This window comes from Rhinoderma darwinii, chromosome 1, assembly GCF_050947455.1.
Source record: "Rhinoderma darwinii isolate aRhiDar2 chromosome 1, aRhiDar2.hap1, whole genome shotgun sequence".
Classification (NCBI taxonomy): domain Eukaryota; kingdom Metazoa; phylum Chordata; class Amphibia; order Anura; family Rhinodermatidae; genus Rhinoderma; species Rhinoderma darwinii.
In genome coordinates this window covers 518,652,352-518,678,619 of record NC_134687.1, presented here as the reverse complement: position 1 = coordinate 518,678,619, position 26,268 = coordinate 518,652,352, and the positions used below count along the sequence as shown (strand labels likewise).

The 26,268-nt window shown below is 43.7% G+C and overlaps 1 protein-coding gene across 2 annotated transcripts in view; it reads left to right on the top strand.

The window, feature by feature from the left end:
* The window catches only part of APC (APC regulator of Wnt signaling pathway), a 152,618-nt gene that overhangs the window by 89,263 nt on the left and 37,087 nt on the right, over positions 1 to 26,268 (top strand). For both annotated transcript variants that reach the window (XM_075836694.1, XM_075836687.1), the window contains exons 4-6: positions 12,134 to 12,286; positions 24,232 to 24,316; positions 25,264 to 25,465. In XM_075836694.1, coding sequence (XP_075692809.1) covers positions 12,152 to 12,286; positions 24,232 to 24,316; positions 25,264 to 25,465 — 422 coding nt within the window. In that variant the 5' untranslated portion in view covers positions 12,134 to 12,151. The remainder of the gene's footprint in view (positions 1 to 12,133; positions 12,287 to 24,231; positions 24,317 to 25,263; positions 25,466 to 26,268) is intronic.

Here is a 26,268-nt window from a genome sequence, read left to right as displayed (position 1 = left end):
GTCATCAGACCCTGTCTGGTTTAAGTGGTCTACAAATTCCCACAAGAACACATCATAAAGAATGTTGCAAATGTAACAACTAGCCCATGACGAGTGTCTTTGGTGTGATTATTCAGCAGTGCAATAGATTTCCGTTCTAAAATATGCTTGCAGCAGCTAACCTATTAAGAATACTTGGCCCTTGCTCCCATCCTGTGGACACCGCAGTATATAAATAGCATGAAATACACGTTCAGCGTGAGCAGACGAGCGTAATATACGTCTGTGTTCAGTCCATTAAAAAAAACGGACAGCACACGGACCTATTCAATTCAATGTGGCTATTCCATGGTCTCTCACGCATGTGTCCGTTGTGTAAAACTCGCTGCAGGTTTTATTTTGGTCCATTTTTGCAGGCCACATCGCCCATTGAAGTCACTGGGTGCGTGAAAAACACAGACAGAACACAGACTATATCTTTTTTTCACGCACCAGCTGCTAAAGAAATTGAGAAATAAAAACAACAAACACTGATGCCACACGGAAAGCACACTGATTCCGCACGAAACTGAAACGCATGAAAGACGGTCTGTTTTTCGTGGGCGCAAAACTGACACGTTCGTCTGAATCAGGCCTTATACTGTAGATATTAGTAGATATAAAACTGTAATGGAAATTCGTGGGATTGACTGAATCTGCAGCATTGATCCCTAAACACTGGGAGGAGATTTATGGCAAATCGTTCAAACTAGGGATGTCACGATACCAGAATTTGGACTTCGATACCGATACTTCGTGTAGTATTGCGATACTCGATACCAAAACGATACTTTTGCCAACAATAATAATAAGAAAAAAAAAAAATTCTTCCATTTTCTGCTGTGAGGCACGTGGCGTGATGAATTTTGAACCTCCCATGTGCCTCATATTAATAGTAATTAACCTCATCATGTTCCTCAGTAATAATGGACAACATTGGGTTGATGTGTGAGGTATATGATGAGGTTAATTATTATTAATGTGGGCACATGGAGGTTCAAAATTCAGAATACCTCGTGCCTCACATTAATAAGTGAAAGAAAGCAGTTTTTCTATTTTGTAACTGCGTAAACATGAATGACGCTATAAATGTGTTATTACGATCGCGACGATACCGAATGTGTATTTTATGTATCGAGACTTATTTTAATTTTTATTGTAATGTGTGTTTTTTTTAAATTTAACATTACTTTATTTTTGTTAACTTTTTATGTTTAAACTTTAATGTACTGGTATATATCTATATGCCAGTACATTAGCCTTTGTAGTGATAGTACACAGGCAGTTGTTAGGACATACCTAAGTATGCCCTAACAGGAAATATGGTCGGACAGCCCTGTGGTCCTTCATTGGACCCTGGGCTGTCTGCCCATATATGGTATGGCCCTCGATCGCATCACAGGAATTACCTGTGGCGCGATCCAATGGGCATCTCCCGTTCTCATATTCGCCTGAATGCTGCAGTCAGCTTTTGATGGCAGCATTCAGGAGAATAGCGGCAGAGATGAGGTTTCTCTGATCTCCGCCGTTAGAGCGGGGCTGCGGCTGTGTAATACAGCCATTGCCCCGCTCCTGACAGGAAGTGTGCGCGCGGTCAGCATGAGGTGATGCGGCCGGTGCTGCACTAATGAGCAGCGGCGCCGGCACTGAAGACCGAACATGGGGGTGTTTTGCAGTGCGCCCGCCATGTTCTGTCTTCAGTGCCACCGACCGCTCATTAGTGCAGCGCTGGTCGCATCACGTCATGCTGACCACGCTCGCACTTCTCAGGAGCGGGGCAATGACTGTATTACACAGCTTCAGCCCCGCTCTCATACATTCATGTATTACTATATTAAGCTGTGCGGCCGCACAGCTTAGTAACGAAATACATGAGATAACGGTGTCGAACAATATCGCAGTTTCGATGCATCGTGCATCCCTAATTCAAACTGAGTATTTTCCCATAGCAACCAATTAGATTTAACTTCTATTTTTTAAAGTCACTGAAAAATGAAAGCTGACAATTGATTGGTTACTATATTAAACTATTCCACTTTTCCTTTGCCCCAATTTTGATAAATCTCTCCTGTAGTGTATTATATATATATATATATATATATATATATATATATATATATTGTAAAAAGTAAGGGCTCCATCAAAAATGGTTTTACAAAGTGTGTGCTGCTGACAAATTATAGTAAGGAGGTTAATCCTTCAAGCCACTAGTACGGACCTGGCAATATGTTAACGGACGCCTCACACCAGCTTCTGTATAGTTTCCGTCCATGTGCTCACATTTTTGTAACCATTTTGTAAAAAATAGAAAATATTCCAAACATCTTGAGTTATTCAGTATAGAGTGTGAGAGCCACGCACAGAAATACACGCACTTGCACACCTTGGCATAGTATCAATGAGCTTATTAATGGTTGTCTGAGTAATGTTCTGCCACGCTGAATGCACTTGGGCATGCAAGTCAAGATCGGCTTCTGGTAGCTCCCTTTGCAATTGCTGATTGATGACGTCCCAGATGTGCTCACAGTAGCACAAGCAGCATGCGGCCTGGCGTTGTCCTGTTGAAAAACTGCTACAGTGACACTTTATACAAATGGCCGTACCACTGGTTCCACAACTAATTCAATGTAACGCCTAGCTGTTATTGTACCTGAAATTAATACTAGAGGGGTCCAGCACCATACAATATTCCAGCCTACACTATAATCCCGGGAATGTCGTTGCATCCGAGACAAAAGCGGGACTCATCGCTAAAGAGGATAGATCTCCATTGCCGTCTTGCTGTGCACCATGATGGCCTTTTGAGAGAGGTGGCATGTGGTCAAACAAACACCTGTAGCTGGACGTCTGGCTCGTAGTCCAATGTCGTGCAAACGCTTTCTGATGGTTTGTGTCGACACTGTCTGCCGCCCTAGGCTTGGGATGTGACGTCCATTTCATTTGCAGTACAGAATGGATCATTATCTGCCATTCTTTCAATCAGACGATCCGTCCGTGCAGAGGTTGGCCTCCGCTCCCCCCCTTGCTGTCATTCCCGTATGCTGCTGTTCACCCAACCTCTGGGACACGCAAAGTTGAACAGTGCTGACGTCTCGGCCTAGGCGTGCAGTGATCTGCCTGAGTGACACACCAAGGTCTCTCAGTAGTTTAAGGATTCTGTCTCTGTTTGTCGACGTGCCAGTTATCGCAAACAGGAGGCATCGCACAATTATCCCACACCACTTGATCCAATTTTTGAGGTTTCATGTGGCTTAAAATCTTTGCTTTTAATCTGGTTTTATGTCCCTCCCATATGCCACCGATTGGAACCAGGTGCTGTAAAATTTGATCATTTGCAGATCTTCGCGACACCTGCTACTTCCTCGATTTATATAACCTGACGGCTTGTCCTTCTTGGTGTTGTAATTTCAATGTGGAGTGTATATATAACTTTTTGTGTACATTTTAGAACAGAGTCTAATTTTGATATACATACTGCGGAACTCCTACATGTCACTTACTGTAGATCATGTACAGAATCCTGTATTCTGCGCTTGATGGTGCCGACAGTAGATGTCATAAAACAGCAGTTGTAGAAGCAGGGGGGAACTTGACCCCTCCTGGCTTCACACATAGCTATTGCTTGTAAATGAAGTGATAAGTGCAAAATCGGAAGTTGCGGTTTATTCAGTTCACGAATATGTATTGCAGACGTACGATCATGGTAATTTTTATTCCACTACTAAATCTGGCATCATTCTGTAGTGATGTAACCCTTTCTTTCCATCACTCTGCCCTGAATTTGTGAGGATTGCATGTCACGGATAAAGGATTTGGGGATTATTTAGCCCAGTGGTTTTCAAATTACGAATTTTAAGCTGTAGTTTAAAGCAATGTCATGTCAACAGTGGCCTACTTTCTACATTGCCTGTTTAACCGCAAAAATACAAGTATTTTATAATGAACCCCTTTTGGCACACAATAATTTAGCAAATGTCCACATGTTCTAACTTTGTGTGAATGAAGGTAGGCTGTGGTTTTATTATTTTTCTTACGTTTTAGGCTTCCTTAACCCTTTCATGACCAAGGGTCATTGATGCCCCTGTGTCCAGGTCAAATTTTCCATTTTTGATATGCACTTCTTTAAACGATAATATATTTGGAACCGCTTTGAATATCACAACTATTTTTACTTTGTTTTTTTACAAGACTTATGAGGCTTTAATTTAGTTTTTTTAATTTTTATTATAAGCAGACAAATCACAAAACATTAAAGAAAAAACACTTCTGTCATTTTTTATATATATATATATATATATATATATGTGTGTGTACGTACGTGATGGTGTATGTATGTGTGTGTATATATATATATATATATATATATATATATATACATACATACACTGTAGAGCTCTGTAACAATTAGTCCTCTTTTCTCTCTCCGTCACCATGGATCGCTGTGAGGGTATGTTCACACGGCCAAATTTCAGACGTATACGAGGCGTATTATGCCTCGTTTTACGTCTGAAAATATGTACAATACGTCGGCAAACATCTGCCCATTCATTTGAATGGGTTTGCCGACGTACTGTGCAGACGACCTGTTATTTACGAGTCGTCGTTTGACAGCTGTCAAACGACGAACCGTAAATTTACTGCCTCGGCAAAGAAGTGCAGGGCACTTCTTTGCCACGTAATTTGAGCCGTTCTTCATTGAAATCAATGAAGCACGCACGGCTCAAGGTTTACGAGCGTCTCAAACGCCTCCTAAATTACGAGGAGGAGCTTTTACGTGTGAAACGAGGCAGCTGTTAACAGTCTGTCTTTTCACACGTAACTGCCTCTCAGCGTGTGAACATACCCTGAGGGGAGAGTGAAGAGGGCTATATACACACGACCGTGAAAAAAATTGCAGTCAACAACTAATCAACTGTCAGTATTTCATGGCTGTTTTGCATCAATGTGTCTCAAAATTTGAAACCATTTCCCGGCCGTCTGACCGTTTTTAACCGGCGTTTGCCATCCGTTTTTCTTGGACGTTAAAAATTGATGAATTTTTTTCATTAGTGCCTTTTGTCTCAACCCCCTGAAAACACCACAGTGCCCATGTAGATAGTGACGCAATACCACTTTAGATAGCGCCACATAAATAGTACCAGTGCCCACATAGTGCCACAGCTCTCCCTGTAGATAATGCCCACTTAATGCCACACACTGCCCATGTAGATAGCGCTACAGTGTCTCCTGTAAAGTGCCAATATACCACAGTTCTCATGTAGATAGCGCCGCCACCCCCCCCCCCCCAGTAAATGGCACCCCCTCCCTGTAAATAGCACCACTGTAGCTCCCTGTAGGAGCGGAATCCCTCTGGCCGAAGATTCCACTCCTACGGGAAGCCCCTGATGTCTCTGTCTATATATGGATAGTGACACCAGGGGCTTCTCTAGTAGCGGAATCCCCGGCCAGTGTGTCGGCCGGGGATTCCGCTCCTAGAGAGCCACTAACGTCACTGTGCAAATGGACAGTGATGTCAGGGGCTCTGTCTAGAAGCAGAATCCTGGGCCAGTGCGATCTGACACAGGAGCAGGGAGCCGGGCTCCTAGCATCATGCTTCTCTATGACGCTAGGTGTCACTGCCTGTCCACGGAACTACTGTCCCGTACTGAAAACATGATTACAGTACGAGACAGTTGTCCTGCAGCGAGGCAGTGACACCCAGCGTCATAGATAAGTATGATGCTAGGAGCCCAGCTCCCTGCACTGCGGTCAGTCCGGGAAATTCGGCCGACGTACGGACCGTATATCACGGACCAAACACGCTCGTGTGTGAGAGGCCTTACGGTCGGGGGGGGGGGGGGGTGATGCTAGATAGCAACCCTCTGCTGTAGATAGCATCGCACCCCCCACTGTAAATAGCGCCACCTGAACTGACTCTAGGAGCGGAATCCCCGGTGTCAGATCGCACAGGCCGGGGATTCCGCTTCTAGACAGAGCCCCTGACATCACTGTTCATTTGAATTATTAGTAGACACGGACATATCTAATAATGTTGTAATGTAAATCGCTAGCACCAATAAGTTATGATTTGCCTACCTCCATAGAGCCATGGTTTCCACTGATGTAGGCTAATAATCCTGAAACAGCTGTATGAGAAAGATTTGAGAATATAAATATCTTATGTTTTATGCTTGCCATACGGCTTTTTGGTTCCTTTTAGCATTCCTCACCCAAAGGGTGAATCCAGACGAACGTGGGGAAACGCGGACGTGAAAAACTGAAATTTTTCAAGTCCGAGTTGCACCATGCGGGTCCCATTTTCACGGATCCCCATAGACTTGAGTCTATCGAGGGATCCAGGAAATTGGAACAAAATAGGACACGTTTTATTTTTCAACTGACCCGTTACGCTGTACATTGAAACACCGGCCGTGTGAGCGGCCCCACTGAAATACATGCGTCCGTGTGGCGGCCATTCCGTATACCACGGTCGTCTGAATTCAGCCTAACCTTGTATAAATTAATTGTGAAAGGCAGGGTCCCTGCTTGAAAATTTGTTTGTGTCTGCAGTAGGGCTGGGCGATTTTGGCAATTCGAATCTCGATTTTTTTCTTTTCTTAATTTTTTCTGTTTATTTTAACCGTAATACCAAGAGATAATTTAATACATTTTCTTTTATGTAAATAACTTTTTAACATCTGCTGCTATAATTATTGTATGTAACTTCACGACTTTTAACCTCTACAATACAAATGGAAAAATGTCTGTATAATTGATTATAAATTCTGTGTTCCCCAGCAGGGAACAGGTTAACAGAATCTATAATCTATTATATACTGCACGCACTAACATCCAACCTCTGCCAGTCACCCTCAGCCGGTCTCTGACATTGCGGGTGAGAGCAGTGTAAATTGTAGCAGGGCCAGGCAGATAGCGCCGAGCGGGCACTCTGGGGCAAGATTACATTATAGTGTCTGAAGTCTGAGCAGGACCCTGTGCAGTACCAGCCACACCATGGGGTGTTAAATAAATGACATTAAGGCCAGATTCACACGACCGTGAAAAACGATCCGTGTGTCCGCCGGATTTCCCAGCCCGATCTTGGTACATGTGAACAAGACTCCTGGCATCAAAGTAATTTAGGCTAGAGCCACACGACAGTGAAAAAAGATGTCCATTAAAAACTCATGAATTGTCAGGTTTTTCATGTCCATTTTGCATCAGTGTCTCCGAATGCTTATCCATTTCCAGTCAGTCTGTCCGTTTTTCACGGCCGTTAAAAAAACAAAAAAAAACCATTTCATTTGTCTGGGGTTTGGGGTTTTTGTCCCAATCCGATGAAAACACCACAGTACCCATGTACATAGTGGTGCAATGTCCCTGTAGATAGTGCCATAGTGCCCATGTAGATAGCGCTGCAATGTCCATATTGATAGTGCGACACTACCCACATATAGTGCCACAGTGCCCATGTAGATCGTGTCGCAATATCCCTGTAGATAGTGCCACAGTGCACACATGTAATGCTTGTGCCCACATAGTGCCACCGCCCACAAAATAGTGCCACAGTGCCTATGTAGATAGTACCACAGCCCCTAGTAGATCGCAACCCCCCTTCCTTGTTGAGCGCGCCACTGCAGCTGCCACTAGGAGCTGAATTCCCAGCCAGAGATTTCTGACCCTTTGGCCTGGGACTCCACTCCTAGGGAAGCTACAGTGGTGTGCTCAACAAGGAAGTGGGGGTATGATCTGCAAGGGGGGTGCTATCTACAGCGGGGCGGTGTGGCTATATACTAGGAGTCTCTGCTTCCCCACGGAACTGCTATTCTGTACTGTATCATTATGTTCAGTACAGAACAGCAGTTCCATGGGGAAGCAGAGACAGAACGGGGAGGACCAGGCAGCGACGAGGCGGCGGGATGGAGCTTCCCCTTGCAGCTCTGCGCCACGGCGCCACTACAGAATTGATTCTGTTAAAAAAAAAAACTGAATCGTGTGAGTCCTTGAGGGCGAATTAATCAAATGAATTTAATTAATTGCCCAGCCCTAGTCTGCAGCGGGGGTACCCCTCTCTATGACGTCCATATGACCTAGTAGGGTATATGGAAAAAGGGGTTGTTCATGAGACAACCCTTTAAGTGTATGCTCCCATTTTGCCACTCAACATACAATTGCAAAATAATCAGTTAAACCTTAAAAGGGGTTGTATAGAATTAGAAAAACATGGCTGCTCCCTTCCAAAAAACCGTGCCACACCTGTCAGGTTGTAAATGGGGTTTGCAGCTCCACCCTATTGGCTTTAATGTAACTAAGCTGCAATGCCCGATACAACCCTTGGACAGTTGTGGCATTGTTTTGTTAAAGAAAGCAGCCATGCTTTTCTAATCCTGTATAATCCCTTTAAGGCCCATTGACCAATGATCAGGGGAACGAGCATTTGTATGAACACTTATTCCCGATCATTGCCCTGTGTAGACGAACGAGCAAACCGTAGTTTGTTGGCTGATTTTAATCTCTTATTCAGTCCTAAAAATCATCATTGTCAGCAGCACATCTCCCCATGTAAATAGGAGATGTGGTGCCGACACTATGTACGGGGCAGAGCAATCCTCTTAACGATCGTTCATCCCCATATATTGGCTCGTGTAAAGGGCCTTTTAAATGAACACTGATTTGAACTGGAATTATCGGTGATTGGCGCTTATTATGGGCACATATCTGTCCATGTAAACCCACCGTTAGAGAGGTGGAAATCTGCTGTTGTAACTTGATGGTGTCTTGAGACACTGTCCCTTGATGGATATTCTGTATGTGCTACAGAATATATGGGTGATTAGAGCACTGATTGGACCAGGGGCGTAGCTAAAGGCTCATGGGCCCTGGTGCAAAAATTCAGCTTGGGGGCCCCCCCTTCCCCACAACTTCTCTTTATGGCCGATGTCTGTGGCCCACCTATAACTTACAGCTGCATCGCTGGGTTTCTTAAGTGAACCATTGATGCAGCATTAGCAGCCAGAGGCGTTGCAAGGGTCAGAAAAGATCATGGGCACAAAGTCAAAGACATATACTTTGTACCGCCCCCCCATACCTCTAAATAATGCAGCTCCCAATAAGTGTCAAATACCAGTTCTACACCGTGAATAGTGAGCATAGTACAGTTACATCCAATGACTTACATGTGACGTCTTCTCTTTCCCTTCTCTTCTCGACTTCTTCCAAGTTCCAGTCATGACTCGTTTTTGCGCACACACTTCCTATTCTGTAGCTACCCGCAGTGCTTCTACAGGGCGGAAACGCTGTGGCGCAAGGAATTCTTGCCGAAAAACCGCACCAAATTGTGGTGCCGTTTTTCGGCCAGAAAGTCCGCTGCGGAATATTAAACATAAAAAAAGTCATACTTTTACATAGCCATGGCGACGCATCCCTCTGCTGTCCTGCATGCTGGCTGCCTGGGATGACGTTTTATCCCATATGACCGGCCTCTGATTGGCTGTAACAGTCGCATGGGATGTCCCAGGAGGCCAGCCTGGATGAAGCAACACAGAATTCTGGATAAGTACAAGTTTTTGGTCTTTTTCGGAGTTGAATCGCTGCTTTTCCACCGCAAAAAAAACACCTGCTATTTGTTGCGTGTTTTATATCTCCATTGATTTCAATGGGGAAAACCCGTAAAAAAAAATTTGAATTGACATGCTGTGGATTTAAAAAAAAAAAAATTGCACTGCAGGTCAATTTCTGAGCAGATTTTCCGCTCGTCATTTACGGTGCGTGTAGAGGAGATGTGATTATATCTCATCCACTCTGCTACTACTGTATTATCCTGCGGATTTTTCAGTACGAAAGCGGCGATACCAAATAAGTATAGTTTCTTATGTTTCCCTACGTTTGCACAATAATAATAACTTTTTTTTTTTAAAAAAAGATTTTGTTTTTGCATCGCCAGATTCCAAGAGCCCTAACCTTTTTTATTTTTCCGCCTATATAGCCATATGTGGTCTTGTTTTTTGCACGACAAAGTGTAGTTTGCATTAGTACTATTTTGCGGCACGTGGAACTTATTGATCAACTTTTATTTTATTCTATTGGGGGGGAAATGGGAAGAAAAAGCAATTTTGCTGTTGTTTTTTTAAAGTGTTTTTGTATGGCATTCACCTGGCGGTTTAATTAATGTGTTAACTTTATTGTTCGAGTTATGATCACGGCGATACCTTATGTGTATTTTTTTTTCACACTTTAAGGGGTTAAACTGCCAGAATTGTTCTCTACAATTTCGGCAGGAGCCAGGCTGTGTCCATTCTTGTAGGTACACTGGCAGTACCCACGAGATCCGAGAGACTAATATATCAGTCACGATGTGGGAACTAGCACCTGCTTGTGACGGATGTTGTTCATCGTTAAGGGGTTAAAGGGGTATTCTTATCTTAGGCATTTATGGAATATGCATAGGATATATGCCATAAATGCCTAAGAAGTGCTGGTCTCACCTATGTGATCCTCACCTATCAGCTGAACAGGGGTCCACTGCCGCTATATTCTTCATACACTTCAATAAGGAGGTGGTTGCGCTTGCGCGCAGCCATATCTCCACTGAAGTATATGGAGATTACGGCGGGCAGGAATTGGCGGACAGGGGTCTGCTGATGGGTGAGGATCCCATAGGTGGTACTTATGGCATATACTGTAAATAGGAATACCTCTTTAAGAAAGTAATAAAATAATTGTTGAATACAATTGCTGAGGAGAACTACAACTCACAGCAGGTCCTGAAAGCCTACAGGTATCATGGCATGCTTGGAGTTATAGTTCCCCATGCAGGGGAAGGGCATAACATACAGTAGTTTCTTTGCAAAGTACTGGGGACACACTTTTTTCTTATAAGCTGCTGCAGTGATGCCTGGCTCTTTCTTAGCTTTTGAGTTTGTATTTCTCTGCTCAGCTCTGTGAGCCGTGATGTAGCCGGCACTCTGTCCCCCGAGGATGAATGTGGGCGGGTGGCTGGACATACCTACTTATGCACAGCAGGTACAAGATGTAATATGATGAGACCGGGGGAGGGGGGGGGGGCTCATGAGGCACCTCCTGCTGCTGGGACCACGACAATTTCCCCCCTATGCAGTGCACAGTCTACATGCTGGCTGCTGTAGTACACAGCCTAGTGCAGCCCAGCCAATCAGTATGACCCACACTAATTGGCTGGACTGCAGCAGGCTGCTTAGTATAGCGTCCAGCAAGTGGGCTGTGCACTGCTCAGGGAGGGGAAATGTGTCACACTACAGGGCAGGGCCCGCCGCTGGGGATAAAGAGGTAGGCGGGCAGAAGCAGCCCACTACATACACCGGCATCTGGCATTTGCCAGATAGGCAGCCCGGCCCTGCAGTCAGCGTTAGTGTGTCGAGGGGGGCCTGCGGGCCCCCCTGGCTTACGGGCCCGGTCGCAACTGCGACCGCTGCGACCCCTATAGCTACGCCACTGGATTGGACGCAGTCACAGGCAAAATACACAACAATTACATTCAATGATTCACAGGTTTCTTCTCTGATTGTTGCAAGAGATAGGCTCCAGGAGCATGGTCATGTGACTACGTGTAAACCTAATTTACAGAGACATTTCAGCTACAGACAGTACGTTAGTAAGTGGCTAATCTTACTGCAGTTACACAATATTTAAGGACCAGAAAACCCCATTACTCATGGTGCCCTTGGGGTTGTTCAGAATTAGAAATGTATAAAAAAAACAAACCATAATTTAACCTACAGTGACATTTACTAAAAGAAGGCTAATAATCCCCTGCCGCTTCAGCACTGCAAGTCCACGGTCCCCCACTAGTCTATGCTTACATTGGCTGGAGCAGTCATGTGCCAGTATGGAAAGTCACAGCTTCAGCCAATGTAAACTTAGACTGGCGGAGGACTCTGAATCGGCTTTGCTGCAGCGGCATGGGATTAGAAGGAGAGTATTGGCTTTTATTCCGTAAACAACACCATTTGTAGGTTACATTTTAAAGGTTTTCTTTTTTTATAAAACTGGTTCAAACATTTACCTCGCCATCGCTTTCTGTGATTATTCATGAAAATTGCTTTGCTGTACTTAAATGGTTATTTTATCTAACTTTTTATATTACTTTTCTCTTCTCCAGGTCTGGGGGTAGCCCAGCATGGCTGCTGCTTCATATGACCAGCTGTTAAAGCAAGTGGAGGTGCTGAAAATGGAGAACACAAACCTTCGACAGGAACTAGAGGACAATTCAAATCACCTTACAAAACTTGAGACTGAAGCATCAAACATGAAGGTATAAAGATCAGCAAAGTCTTTGTAGGTTAACTGCAAATCTACCATTTGTGGAGGCTACAACTGCTTAATTTACTCTAGTTGTTGTCCTCTAGTTCAAAAGATAGAATTCTAGCTTTTGAAAAAAGCTAAATAAACATATTGCCTTATCATGGTATAGGGACATTGGAAACTTTCTGGGATTAGTGACAAAATTCCATGGATGGGACCTTTTTCAGATGCAACTACTCCACTTTTCCTTTGCAAATTTGTTTATAAATGTGTCCCATTGAGTCCTATAGACCATAAATGGTTCAATCTTCAGTTCTATAGAACCCTGTGGATTTACTGAACAATCACAATGTATCCCCCGTAACTGCATTTTCAGCAAACTTTTGATATGTCATAGAAACATATCAGAAGTTTGGATCGGTGGGGGATCTGGGTACTGAGACACCCGACCGTTGCTGAAATGAAGGTGCAGGCCGCCTAGCACCTGCATCTTCTGTGATCGGCGCTCCTTGTTAGGCCCGAGACTGCTCACGTAGGCGTTCTATTTAAGCTTGGCTTCAGGGTGACGTGGTGCGCTGATCACAGCAGGGAGCTCGGCTGAGTACTTCTGCGCCTTCATTTCCGCAACGGTGGGGGGCTCAGCACCCAGACCCCCACCGATCCAAACTTCTGAAATGTCTCTAACATATCAAAAGTCTACTGAAAGTGCAGTTACTCTTTAAAGTGAAACTGTGGGCATAAAGTGAAACTGTAGATAATGCCACACCCCCTGTAGATAACGCAATGCCCTCTGTAGATAGTGCCACACACCCCCCTGTATATAGTGTCACACACCCCCTGTAGATAATACTGCAGTGCCCCCTGTATATAGTGCCACTCCCCCCTGTTGATAGTGCCACAGTACCCCCTGTAGATAGTGCCACAGTACCCCCTGTAGATAGTGCCACCCAGCGCCCCCCCCTGTAGAGAACGCCACGCAGCGCCCCCCCCCCTGTCGATGGTGCTACCCCTTTTCTCTGTAGATGGCGCCACTGAAACTCCCTCCCGGGCATTGCCGACGCTGTGGCCTGGGATTCCCTCTCGGAGGACCCCCTGACTCCTCTGTCCATATATGGACAGTGACGTCAGTGGCTACTCCTTGAGTGGAATCCCCGTTGCCGACTCTGGCCTGGGATTCCACTCCAGGAGGAGCCCCTGACGTCAATGTCTATATATGGATAGTAACCTCATGGGGTTTCCTATAGGAGCTGAATCCCAGGCCAGATCATTGGCAACGTATCAAAGTATCTATTCTTGGGCAGGGCTAATTTAGTCACTTCCCATGCTGTAACGGTACAGTTTAGTGAACATATACTTCCCACACCATGCAGTACCATTAGGCCATGTGGATTTCGGCATGGATTCTGTTCCTAAAACTTAACAGAATCTGCAAGCCTTCAGTCGGTAATACTTGTGAATGAGGTATTTAAAGTTCCCTAGTGGTATTAAAAACAAAAAATTAAAAGTTTGTTTCTGAAAATAAATATACGAGCTGTACAATAGCAGAATTGCTGTTTTGTGTTCATGTTCTTAGAGGGTTAAAGCTTGATTTATGAAATATTACTGAACGACCAACAAGCATTTCGGTCAAAGTTGCCCTCCCTGGAAATATGTTTAGGTTTTTTTTATGTATTAACGGGGTTACCCCACCACCGCATTTACTCCATAAACCTTCCTCTAATCGTTTACTGATGTAATTAAATATCTCTTGAGTCCTATATAGTCTACCAACATGCCTTCTCGTCCAAATTTTTTATCTTTTAACTGGTTCCCGACCGCTGGCTGTGTATTTACGGCCGTGCCATAGACTATTTACGGCGCGGGTTTCAACTTGCTTCTCGAGCGATCGGGCAGCTGAATGTCGGGTCTCCGGCTGTCAGTGTCTGACAGGGACCCTGAGGAGAAGATAGAAGCAGCTTTCGCTGCTTCTGTCTTCTCTGATGACTTGTACACAGCGCTCAATGAACGCTGTGTATAGGAATAGAGGCAGCGGCCGCGCCACTGTCTCTATTTCTCCCGTTGTTTATGTGACTAGTCACATGATCGCCGGGTGCCGTTACTGACAGACTGCTGCTGGGTCTAACTAGACCCAGGACAGCCCTATTAGTGACAATCGTCACTATGAGAGGGCTGATTTCCCCTGTAACTGGGGCTGCTGTGCAGCTCCAGTTACAGTGGAAAAACATGGTGTAAAAGAAAGAAAACAAATATATAAAGTCCCCCAAAGGTCTTTTCTGACCTTTTGAGGGACAGACCATAGTAATAAAAAAATAAAAGTAAAGTGCAAAAAAATAAAATAATAAATACACAGAAAATATCTCCCCCCCCCCCCCCCTGCCAATCATTGTCTTAACGCTAGCCCTGAGGCAATTACCCTAATATAGACATGTAACCTGTTAGAATTTCCGGTAGACAATGCCGATCACAAATAAAAGGTCTATTTTAGGGTGCAACGATGTTATTACCAAAAAAAATAGCTGAAAAGTAAAAAAGCTTATTTTTTTTGTACTATTATTTTCAAACTTTTAAGGCCTCGTGCACACTTCCATCACCGGTTTCGCGGCCGTTTTTGACGGATCCGTGTGCCCGTTTTAGCGGCCGTGTGATTTCCGTGTTCCGAGCGCCGAGCATGGTACTGTCCAGGGTGCTGAAAGAGCATGGTTGTTCATCGCTAGTCACTGTACAGGGTGCTGAAAGAGTTAATGGGCTGCACTGATCGGCGGTAACTCTTTCTTCACCCTGGACAGTACCATGCTCGGGGCTCGGAAAATACAATTTTAATGAAAAAAATTAAGTTCATACTTTTCCTCCTGTCCGGCCTCCAGGGATGACGTTTCATCCCATGTCACCGCTGCAGCCAATCACAGGCTGTAGTGGCGGTCACGCAAGTCAGGATGACGTCAGAAGGCCGGTCTCCAGGGATGACACTTCATCCCACGTGACCGCCTCTGCAGCCAATCACAGGCTGCCGCGTCAGACAGGAAGGTCGGACTGGAGGAAGAAGAGGGACTCGTCACCAAGACAACGGCCGGGAATGTATGAACTGCTTTTTATTTTATTTTTAATCAGCAGCCTCTTTTCTCGATCAGTCATTGATAGAGACAAGTGGCTGCCGATTAGTGTAATATATCTGTAATGTATTTCTGCCTGCCCGGCCGTTGCTGGGCAACGGCTCCGTGTCACACGGACGGCACACGGATGCCTTCGTTTTTTTGACGGCCCCATTGACTTGCATGGGCCTCACGGTCAAGGAATCTCGGACAATAGTAGGACATGCTCTGCTTTTGATCGGAATGGAGCAACGGGACCATGAAAAAAACTGAAGTGTGCATGTCCCCATTGAAATGAATGGGTCAGGGTGCTAGCCGTCAGAAAAACAGCTAGCACCCTGAAGAAAAAGACTAAAGTGGGCATGAGGCCTAAGCCTAAAAATTCTAAAATAGCCAAAAGGATGTGTATAAAAATGCTAAAAAAAAGAAACCTGCATTGTCTAGGGAAAAAAACATCGCAAAAATTCTGTCGTTAGCCCAACAAAGTTATAGCCATTTAACGAACGCGTTCTAAAAATGGCTAAACGGTGTCTGGTCCTGAAGGATCAAAACAGCCCGGTCCTGAACTGGTTAATAAGCTGCATGGCAGTCCGAGTAGTAGAGCTCTTCGGGAGGCACACGTGATGGGACTGGTGAGGCAGTCTCCTCCAATGCCCATAATTCTGTGCGCTGTCGCTGCCTGAGCCTGATTCTTCCTCCCTGCTGAATCAAGATACTTTAACTTCACATACACAGCTTTCTCAACACTATGACGTGAGAAAGCTGGAGAGCACCCAGTGGATTCATCTGCCGCTACATGCTCTCTAGGTCCGGCCACATGCTAGGAGAGGCTACACATGCGTGCAGAGCAGCGGATATGGGAAACAGCAGAGGGCGCCATCATTTTTGATTGTACAAGGATTACAGGGAATCTGTCACCATACTGACCCTTTAAAAAACATAATTAAATGCTTTTTATAATTTACATTGAAGGCACCAATTTCAAAACACTTGCTGTATGGCTGATTCCCTGCGAGACACCACATGGTTTTGATTACGTGCGCTGTTTTGTTTTTTTTGCATGCAATGCGTGCAGAAATTCAAGCGGTACAATTGCACCAGCTGTTGTAATTAGATCATCTAATAAATGCTCTTTGTTTGACTGGCTGCCGACACAGGACGAGAATACTCATCCTGAGTGGCGGGTGCTTGCCTCATTAGGACAATCATTCTCGTCCTGTGTGCAACACAATGTGCCGGCGCAATCAAGAGCTGGGCAACGATTGTAATACACGGCCGCAGCCCCGCTCTAACGGCAGAGAGAAGAGAAAATCTGACAATCCATCTCATTCACGTGAATGGGCTTGTTTCTGCCTCGTGCATGGATTTTCACAAACTCTATTCAGATGCATAGAGCAGTGGCGGAAATCCGCACCAGTAACACTTTGTGCAAATATTTATCTAATATATTTTTTTCCCCGAAGGACAAACGAATAAAAGTAAGCTATTTAATTGAATGTTTTCCGGTTGGTTTACATTCCCGACCTTAGAATTTATGACTTTCTCCGCTGGACAATTTTACCTTTTTTACATTGAGATTTGTAGTTCTTGAGAATGATCAACAGAACCTGAAATAATCTTGTTGTGTACGCAGTGCCAGTTATTTTTGGTTTCTGTGTATTTTCAAAGAAAACCACATAATGAAGGTCTCGCTGTATTTGGTTTATATTACATAAACACCATTGAGCGAAATCAAATATTTGGACACAGCACTTTGTAAATGTCAGTGAGGCAGGAAATCCTCATTTTTTAGAATTGCTTTCCTCAGGGTGTGAAGAATTCTGAAAGACACCGGTATGTAATATTCTCACACTCGTCGGGTGAGTTTCTCTGAAAAACAGGCCTTGGTTCGGCGCTGTTCCCTTGAAACGTGGTATTTAGCTCGCTTCTATTGTTGCATGGTCAAAACTGACACTAAGTGGTTCAGACTAAAAAGTCCTTTACTAAATATATATATATACATATACATTCCACTGTTATTAGGAATGCTCAGCAATATATGCCCTCTATCGGTTTGGCTGTAGCTCCCTCTAGTGGACATGAGGCCTCAGTTAATCCCTATAATGTAACTTGCAAGTCACAAATAAAGCTCTGTAGATCTGAGAGTTTTTTAGTAGCCAGGTTTAATCATCTTCAAAAAGTAGCTTCCCTTTTAAAAAATAAATAAATAAATCTTTGATATGTCAGAGACCCCATCCATCGCTGGAACTCAGCTGAGCACTGCACCTTTAGCTGTGATCGGCGCTCCTGGTTTAGCTGAAGACGGCCTTTTTTTGCGGAAATTTTCTGCGACTGAAAATCAGTTCTTTTTATCTGAATAGAAGTTTGAGAAAACCATGTACCTGCTGCAGAAACAACCGCATTCAGAAGAAAATTTCTGCTACAAACTCTTCTGCGTCTGACTGCACCCTTACTGCCGATCACAGACGAGGGTGCTGAGCACTTTACGCACCTTCGTTTCAGCGATTCAACCTTCTGATGAGTTTTTTTGAAAGTCCAGATACTCTCTAAGTGCTATTTTCAATTTTATTACCTTAGGTAACCCCAAGCACCCCAGTTTCCTCCCACCCCACTTTTTGTTTTTTTCTTACTGCTGTTTTTACAGACCTTACCCTCACCCATACTGTTGCCATATGGGGAAATGGGACCATATTAGTGACATAAATAGTTTCATTCTTGTTGCGGTGCCGTTTGTTTTTATTATTTGTAAAAAATGCATTAGAACATGTAGTGATGCTGGTGGGACTGAGCAGGACGGTCTGCTGTAGCCCAATTCCACGCTTTCTGACTAGTAACAAAAATCATTTTGACAACGGCTGGTATCAAATGTCTAGCAGTATAATGACCGTACAGATTAGCTGCTGTGTGCCCGTCTGCAGCTGTGCCCTACTGTGAGAAAGTGAGCACACGTACAAATGATTTCAGCCCTGGCTTGGTTGACTGAAACAGATGCTGAGCATTTATAAATGAAATTAAAACGACAGAGTGTTTTACCCTGAACAAGGCCTTTAGTTGGCCCCTTGGGTAAAGTTGGGAAAATTTAGAGTCGGCTCGTCCAGAAACATTGCTCCATTACAACCCTCACAGAGGTTGTCATCCTGCTTTTCTAGAGGCCGGAAGATAAATCCTCCTAGTTATGTACTGATAAGGATTGGGGAATATATCCATGCAAGATTCAACAAGTTTGCTATTCAAAAGTTTGGAAAAGTGAGGTGCGGTATATTGTGCCAACGATGCCATCTGACCGGCGTCTAACCAAACCCTGACGCTAGACACTTCTTCTATGCACAGATTCTCTGTTTAAAAGAGCTGCTCTAATTTCTGTATGGAATGAAGGACCCACGGTTGTGTCTCAAACACAGAGCGGCCTCTGAATCCAGCAGTGCGTCTATGGCCTCTTGGATGCCTCCGTATATAAAGTATTTTATGTGGGTGACGGGAGAGGCGTAGGGCACTAGTGAAGCTCTTGCTGTTTGGTCTCCTAGAGGAAGAGCAGGATTTTTTTAAAGAGACTCTGTCACCACATTATAAGTGTCCTATCTCCTACATAAGGAGATCGGCGCTGTAATGTAGGTGACAGTAATGCTTTTTATTTAAAAAAACGATCTTTTTTCACAACGTTAGGAGCGATTTAAGTTTATGCTAATGAGCTTTCTTAATGCCCAAGTGGGCGTACTTTTACTTTCGACCAAGTGGGCGTTGTACAGAGGAGTGCATGACGCTGACCAATCGGCATCATGCACTCCTCTCCATTCATTTACACTGCACTAGCGATATAGTTATATCACTATGTGCAGCCTCATACACAAACCCTAACATTACTACAGTGTCCTGATAATGAATACACATGAAATCCAGCCTGGACGTCATGTGTACTCAGAATCCTGACACTTCGACTCTTTCTGTGAGATTTACAGCAACGGATACGAAATCTCGCGAGATCTCGGAGCTAAACGAGATTTGGTTTCACTTGCCGGCATCTTACAAAAAAAGAGTCAGAAGTGTCAGGATTCTGAGTACACATGACGTCCAGGCTGGATGGTCATGTGTATTCATTATCAGGACACTGTAGTAATGTTAGGGTTTGTGTATGTGGCTGCACATCGTGATATATCTATATCGCTAGTGCAGTGTAAATGAATGGAGAGGAGTGCATGATGCTGATTGGTCACTGATTGGTCAGCGTCATACACTCCTCTGTACAACGCCCACTTGGTCGAAAGTAAAAGTACGCCCACTTGGGCATTAAGAAAGCTCATTAGCATAAACCAAAATCGCTCCTAACGTTGTGAAAAAAGATCGTTTTTTTTTTTAAATAAAAAGCATTACTGTCACCTACATTACAGCGCCGATCTCCTTATATAGGAGACAGGGCACTTATAATGTGGTGACAGAGACTCTTTAAGTTAATAAAGTTACTAACACTATAAATGTAGCGATTTCACTGCTAATGTTTAATTTTTGATTAAGTATATAAATTACATGGTCCTTAATTTTCATACAATAACCACATTCTGATTTTGATTTCGGTATATAAAATGTACATGGAAGAGTAGCTAATTTTCTGCCATTGTTACTACTTTTTTATTAATTGTGCTTCTTTTCTGTAAATTGTGTGCTTTATATGACAAAATCTTATTTCACGTTCCAGTTAACCTGTTAACAGTCACATTGAGATTGCAAACACCCTCCGAAACAGGCCACATCATTTTTTTCTTTTTTTTTTTTCTTTTATGGAATTTTTTTTATTGTCGATTTTTTTTATTTGACTCAGGGTAATATAGTTGGTGCAAAACTCAGGTTCCTTAAGCGCATTTTAACTTTCTAGACATCGCTAATTTTATATAAAAATAAAAAAATGTACCCCTCTCTGTTTTAGCAATCATAAATGTTATGTTTCCTTGTTCAATGTAACTATGTAAAACCTGGTATTTTGCGAGTCATTTTTAAAGGACCCATTTTTGGTTGCATAATTTTTTCTTAATGCCGTTTACCGTGTAGGATATGTATTAATTTTATAGTATGGGTCTTTACAGATGCAACAGTACTAATTATGTGTAGTTTGTTTTTATTTTATTTTTATTTTCTTTTTCCCAAAATAAACTATTGATTTATTTTTTCCCCCTGTAAGGGACCGTTCACTTCACATTTTTACTCATCGTTTTTGTGTAGGGAAAGCTACCTATGTATATACTAAATGTGTCTATTTGGTTCCATTAGCCCAACGGAGGCCAAAAGTGTGTCCTCTTGTATGTATTTTTGGGCAATTCAAGTATTTACTAAATTAGACATGTTAAGGTCCGATTACACGGCCCAATGTGGGCTGAGAAAATGAGCGCCGATCAACGAGCCAGCTCGTTGATCGCGCTAGTTTGTCCTTTTCACAAGGAGCAATGATCAGTTATGTATGAGGGATGAGTGATTGTTACTATGATCGTTCGTTCCCATAAACTTCCTTTAAGTCGGCATCAGATGTGCTGCTGACTAGTGACCATTTTATTAGCCGTGCAAACAAGCAAATCACCTGATGAACGAGCGTCTGCTCATTGATCGGTGCCCTGGAGATTAGGAGAAATGATAGGTCCTCTTTAAATCAGAAGGTGGGAGAAGGATGTTTTGTCCTTAGATCCTCTCTTTAGACTTTGGATCTGTATCATAATCTTCTCTCCGCAATAAGAAACGAAGATTATTTTTTCACAGATCTACTAATGGACTATTTTTTTTTTTTTTTTTTTCTTCTCTTAGTTCCGTTTAAATTATGTTCCTGCAAACCTTGTATTTCCCTAATAAATCAACCTAAACCAATTTGCATGAGTAGAGCACGTGTGCTGCTTTCTTCCGCTTGTACTCTGTCTGCACTGATGACAATGGGCACCACTGCAGCCAGTTTCAGCATGGCATTCACAATATACCGCTGCCTTCAGGGGCGTGGCAGGAAATTTCTAATTCATCACAGCGCTACAGGTAGCGGATTCTAAAAACTTAAGAGGGCTTTCTTTTATGCAATCTTCTTATCATAAAGGCAGGATTTACACATCACGTAATTGGTGCAGTTTTGGGTACAGTTTTAGAGCCAAACCAGAAGTGGTATAAAAATTGGAATGGGAAATCTAAAGAAAGAACTTGTACTTCTCCTCTCTCCTTGATCCACTTCTAGCTTTGACTCAAAAATCTGCATCAAAATCTGCAACGAATACGTGTTCGGAAAGTTAAAAAATGTTCACGCTTTAGGTTGAGACCTTGTGCTAAAATAAAAAATGAAAAGGGTTTCCCCATCATTCTGCACACCGTACCCCATAATGACAAAGTGGTAACAGAATGTTCGTAATCTTTGCTATTTTATTGAAAACGAGAAACTAAAATATTGCATTGACATGAGTATTCAGACCCTTGACTCAGTACGGAGTTGATGCACATTTGGCAGCGATAACGGCCTCCAGTCTTCTTGGGTATGATGCCACAAGGATTGAACACCTGTATTTGGTGATTTTCTGCCATTCTTCTCTGTAGATCCTCTCAAGCTCTGTCAGGTTGGATGGGGACTGTCAGTGGACAGCCATTTTCAGGTCTCCAGAGTTGTTCATTTGGGTTTAAGTCAGGGCTCTGGCTGGGCCACTCAAGGGCATTCACAGAGTTGTCCCTAAGCCCCTCCTGTGTTGTCTTGGCTGTGTGCTTAGGGTCATTGTCTTGTTGGAAGGTGAAACTTCGGCCCAGTCTGAGGTCCAGAGCACTCTGGATCAGGTTTTCATTAAGAATATCTCTGTACTTTGCTCCAATCATCTTTCCCTCAACGCAGACCAGTCTCCCTGTCCCAGCCGCTGAAATACACCCCCACATCATGATGCTGCCACCGCCATGCTTCACTGTAGGGATTGTATTGGGGAGGTGATGAGCAGTGAATGGTTTCTTCCAGACATGACTCTTAGAATTAAAGGCAAAAAGTTAAATCTCAGTTTCATCATACCACAGAATTTTGTTTCTCAGGGTCCTTTAGGTGCTTTTCTGCAAACTCCAGGCGGGCTTTCGTGTGTCTTTTACTGAGGAGAGGCTTCTTTCTGGCCACTCTGCCATAAAGCCCACATTAGTGGAGTCCTGCAGTGATGGTTGACCTTCTGGAACTTTCTGCCCATCTGCACATGTGACCGTTTGGCTCTTCGTCACCTCTCTTACCAAGGCCGTTCTCCCCCAATTACTTAGTTTGGTGGGATGACCAGCTCTAGGAAGAGTCCTGGTTGTTCCAAACTTCTTCCATTTAAGAATTATGGAGGCCACTGTGCTCTTGGGAACTTTCAGTGCAGCAGACATTATTTTTGTACCTTTCTCCAGATCTGTCTCCTCACAATCCTGTCTCAGCTCTACAGGGAGTTCTTTGCTCCTCATGGCTTGGTTTTTGCTCTGATCTGCATTGTCAGCTGTGAAACCTGATCTAGACAGGGTGTAGAAACGTTTCAAAGATGATTTAGCGAATCACTATTGTGACGAGGGGGCGTTCCTCTGAAGCTTTGCACTAGCCGTGAGGTTTATCTGCTACGGTGCTGCTCCAATTTTTCCTACCGATCAAATCTAAGCTGACCGTTTCGCCACATAGCAACAGATACATAGAAGCTTCAGCGTTAAAACAAAATAATATTTTTAATAAAACACTATTACAGAAATGTTTAGTATGCCAAAACACATATTACATTAAAAAAAAAGACTAAAGGTTTTCTTAGCCTTTAACTTTACTTTAAATCTCTTTTCACCAATTTAATTGTTCAAATTCCAATATCTCTGCCTTTTTGGTTCCAGTAATAACATGCAGGAGTACCTGGGGAATTTTATTTGTTTGCTACCTGTTTGTAGCCCAACATTAAAAGTCTGTAATCTGCTTTCAGACAAGCGTCGGCAACCTCGGATGTGAAAAATGGAAGATTTTCACGTCCGAGGTGCACCTGTGGGGGACGCGTTGTCACGGATCCCCATAGACTAGAGTCTATGGAGGGATGCTTGACACGCAGTAATATGGGACATGTCCTATTTTTTCACAGACCCTTCACTCACTCCATTGAAACAATGGTCATGTGAACAGCCCCATTGAAATACGTGAGCCTGTGGGACAGCCGTCACACGGACGTGGTACACGCTCATCTGAATAGTCTGGACTTTATTCACAGCCTATTGTCTTCTACTAGAGTCTAAGCATAAAGGCCCTTTTATACGGGCCAATCACCAGGCAAACGCGGTTTAATCGGCTGATCTGCTCATGCAGAAATAAATATGGTTGTTGGCTGCACATCTGCCTGTGTACACAGTGAGATATGCTGCCGACATGATGGAATATATGGGGACAAACAATCGTAACGATCACTCGTTCCCATATGTTAACCAATCATTGGTCCTTGTGGTAGGAACAAACTAGCCCCAATCAACGAGCTATCTCATTGATCGGCGCTCGATTTTACGGCCAATATTGAATCATGTAATAGAACCTTTACTGTAAAGGTTACTCGTTGAAGTTTTGATTCTGTGAACAGTATGTATTTGAGTAAAATCCACATAACATCACGGTTTCATTTAGCATAGAGTCCAGAGCAGTGATAAATACGCCTTGCTGATCAGTATTGAGGTAAAATGACTTGAGTGGCTGTGTGCCAGTGCTTCAATATCTTATATTAGTGGGTCATTTAGATTCCCGCAGGAGCAGACTGAGTGATATCACGTTTCAGTACTGTTGCAGCCAGGCAGCCATCAAAGACTGCAGTGCTGCGTGCAGCTTGGGGTGTTATTGAGCAATGAGTCCATTATGCTGGTTATCGGGGTGCTTATTGTGCTGCACTCTTTGTTGCAGGAGGTTCTCAAACATCTGCAAGGAAGTATTGAGGATGAAGCTATGACTACTACTGGTCAGATTGATCTCTTGGACCGGCTAAAAGGTAATCCCTCCAATACATTTATGGCTCTGATGTGGAAAGAATGACCTGACTTCTGAGGGTTCATCATCTGCATGGTTCTGATCTGTCCAAGCTGCAGATACAACGGTTTTGTCTTCAGGACTGTTAACGTTTTCTATTTGTTAATTTTAGGTTTACTTATGAAATATAGCGTTACCTTTTAAATCCAGATACAGAATTCCTGCCTGAATCCTTCTCGAGAACTGAGTGTTCGTGTTGGGAACAGCAGAACTTGCAATAAATTAGAGCAATTTTTCCAATTGGCTAAACAGCAGTAATACAAAGGAAAGTCTCAAAACAAAGACGATTCTATTTTTATAAATCTCTCTTCCTCTTAGGGCCTGTTCACATCAGTGTTGGGCTTCCCTTTATCGGTTCCGTTCTACTTTTCTGTCGGAGGAGCCGATGAATGGAAACCATAGCTTCCGTTTGCCGTACCATTGATTTCAATGGTAATTCTTCCGTTGCAAATGGTTTGTTTGTCTCTGTTCTGTGAGGTTTCCCGTTTTTTAGCAGAAAAAATAGCGTAGTCGACTACACTATTGTTTCCGCAAAAAAAAAAAAACCCTGAAACCTTACGGAACGGAGACAAGCGTTAACCATTTGTAACGGAAGCATTACCATTGAAATCAATAGTAATGCAAACGGAAGCTATCATTTCCGATTGTCTTTCCATTCATGGGTTCCTCTGACCGAAATGTCAAATGGAACCCATGAACGGAACCAGACGCTGATGTGAACAAGTCCTTAGTGTATGTATGCCATTCAATAACCGTACCTCGTGTGGTTCTACTGGTATGTCCTTGGATCACACATTTATTTTTTTCTTTCAGAGGGACAGGTTTTGTATTTTATTGTGGTAAATGTGTTTTGTTATATGAATCATGTTTAATGTTTGTTTGTTTTCTTGTTTTGGTTATCTTTTTTAGAATTTAATTTGGATGGCAGTAACTTTCCTGGGCTCAAGATGAAATCAAAAATGTCCCTCCGTTCCTATGGAAGCAGAGAAGGTTCCCTCTCTGGCCACTCAGGGGAGTGCAGCCCAGTCCCAATGGGCTCTTTTCCAAGGAGAGGTTTTATCAATGGGAGCAAAGACAGCACTGGGTACATGGAGGAACTGGAAAAGGAAAGGTAAATATCAACATTGAAAATAGCAATTTGATATTAACCCCTTCCCGACATTTGTCGTAAGTATACGACATGGAAAGCCAGTGCTTCCCGCAAAATGTCGTATACTTACGCCAAATGTTTGGCACCGGCTCAGAAGCTGAGCTGGTTCCATCATCGCCGGATCTCCGCTGTATCTGACAGTTGACATCCGGCTGTAATGGCGGGGACCGAAATTAGCTTCGATCCCCACCATTAACCCCCTTCAATGCAGCGTTCAAACGTGATCGCTACATTTAAGCTGTTTGCAGCTCATCGGAACCCCAGGAATGAAATTGCCGAGGTTCCGGTGGCTGCAATGGCAACTGGAGGCCTAACACTGGCCTCCCGGTTTGCCTAGCACGGAAGCCGGTCAAGATCCGCCCGGCGGCGAAGCCTGATCGGCTTCCGTAGCCGCCGGCAAGATGGCGCCGGCTCAGGAGCTGATCCGGCGTCATCAGCGGTGGAAGTCAGCTGTATGTTACAGCTGACATCCACCTGTAATGGCAGGAACCGGAGCTAGCTCCGATCCCTGCCATTAACCCCTTCGATGCAGCAATCAAAAGCGATTGCTGCATCTTAGCGGTTGCTAGCACATCGCCAGCTCTGACAGGCAATCAGGACTGGCGACTGCTGCTATGGCAACAGGAGACACAACGGCCTCCTGCTTTTCCATTACGGAAGCCGATTAGGCCCCGCCGGGAGGCGAAGCCTAATCGGCTTGCTGTCAGTGAATAACTGACAGATCGAATATATTACACTACTAGGTAGTGCAATGTATTAGAAAA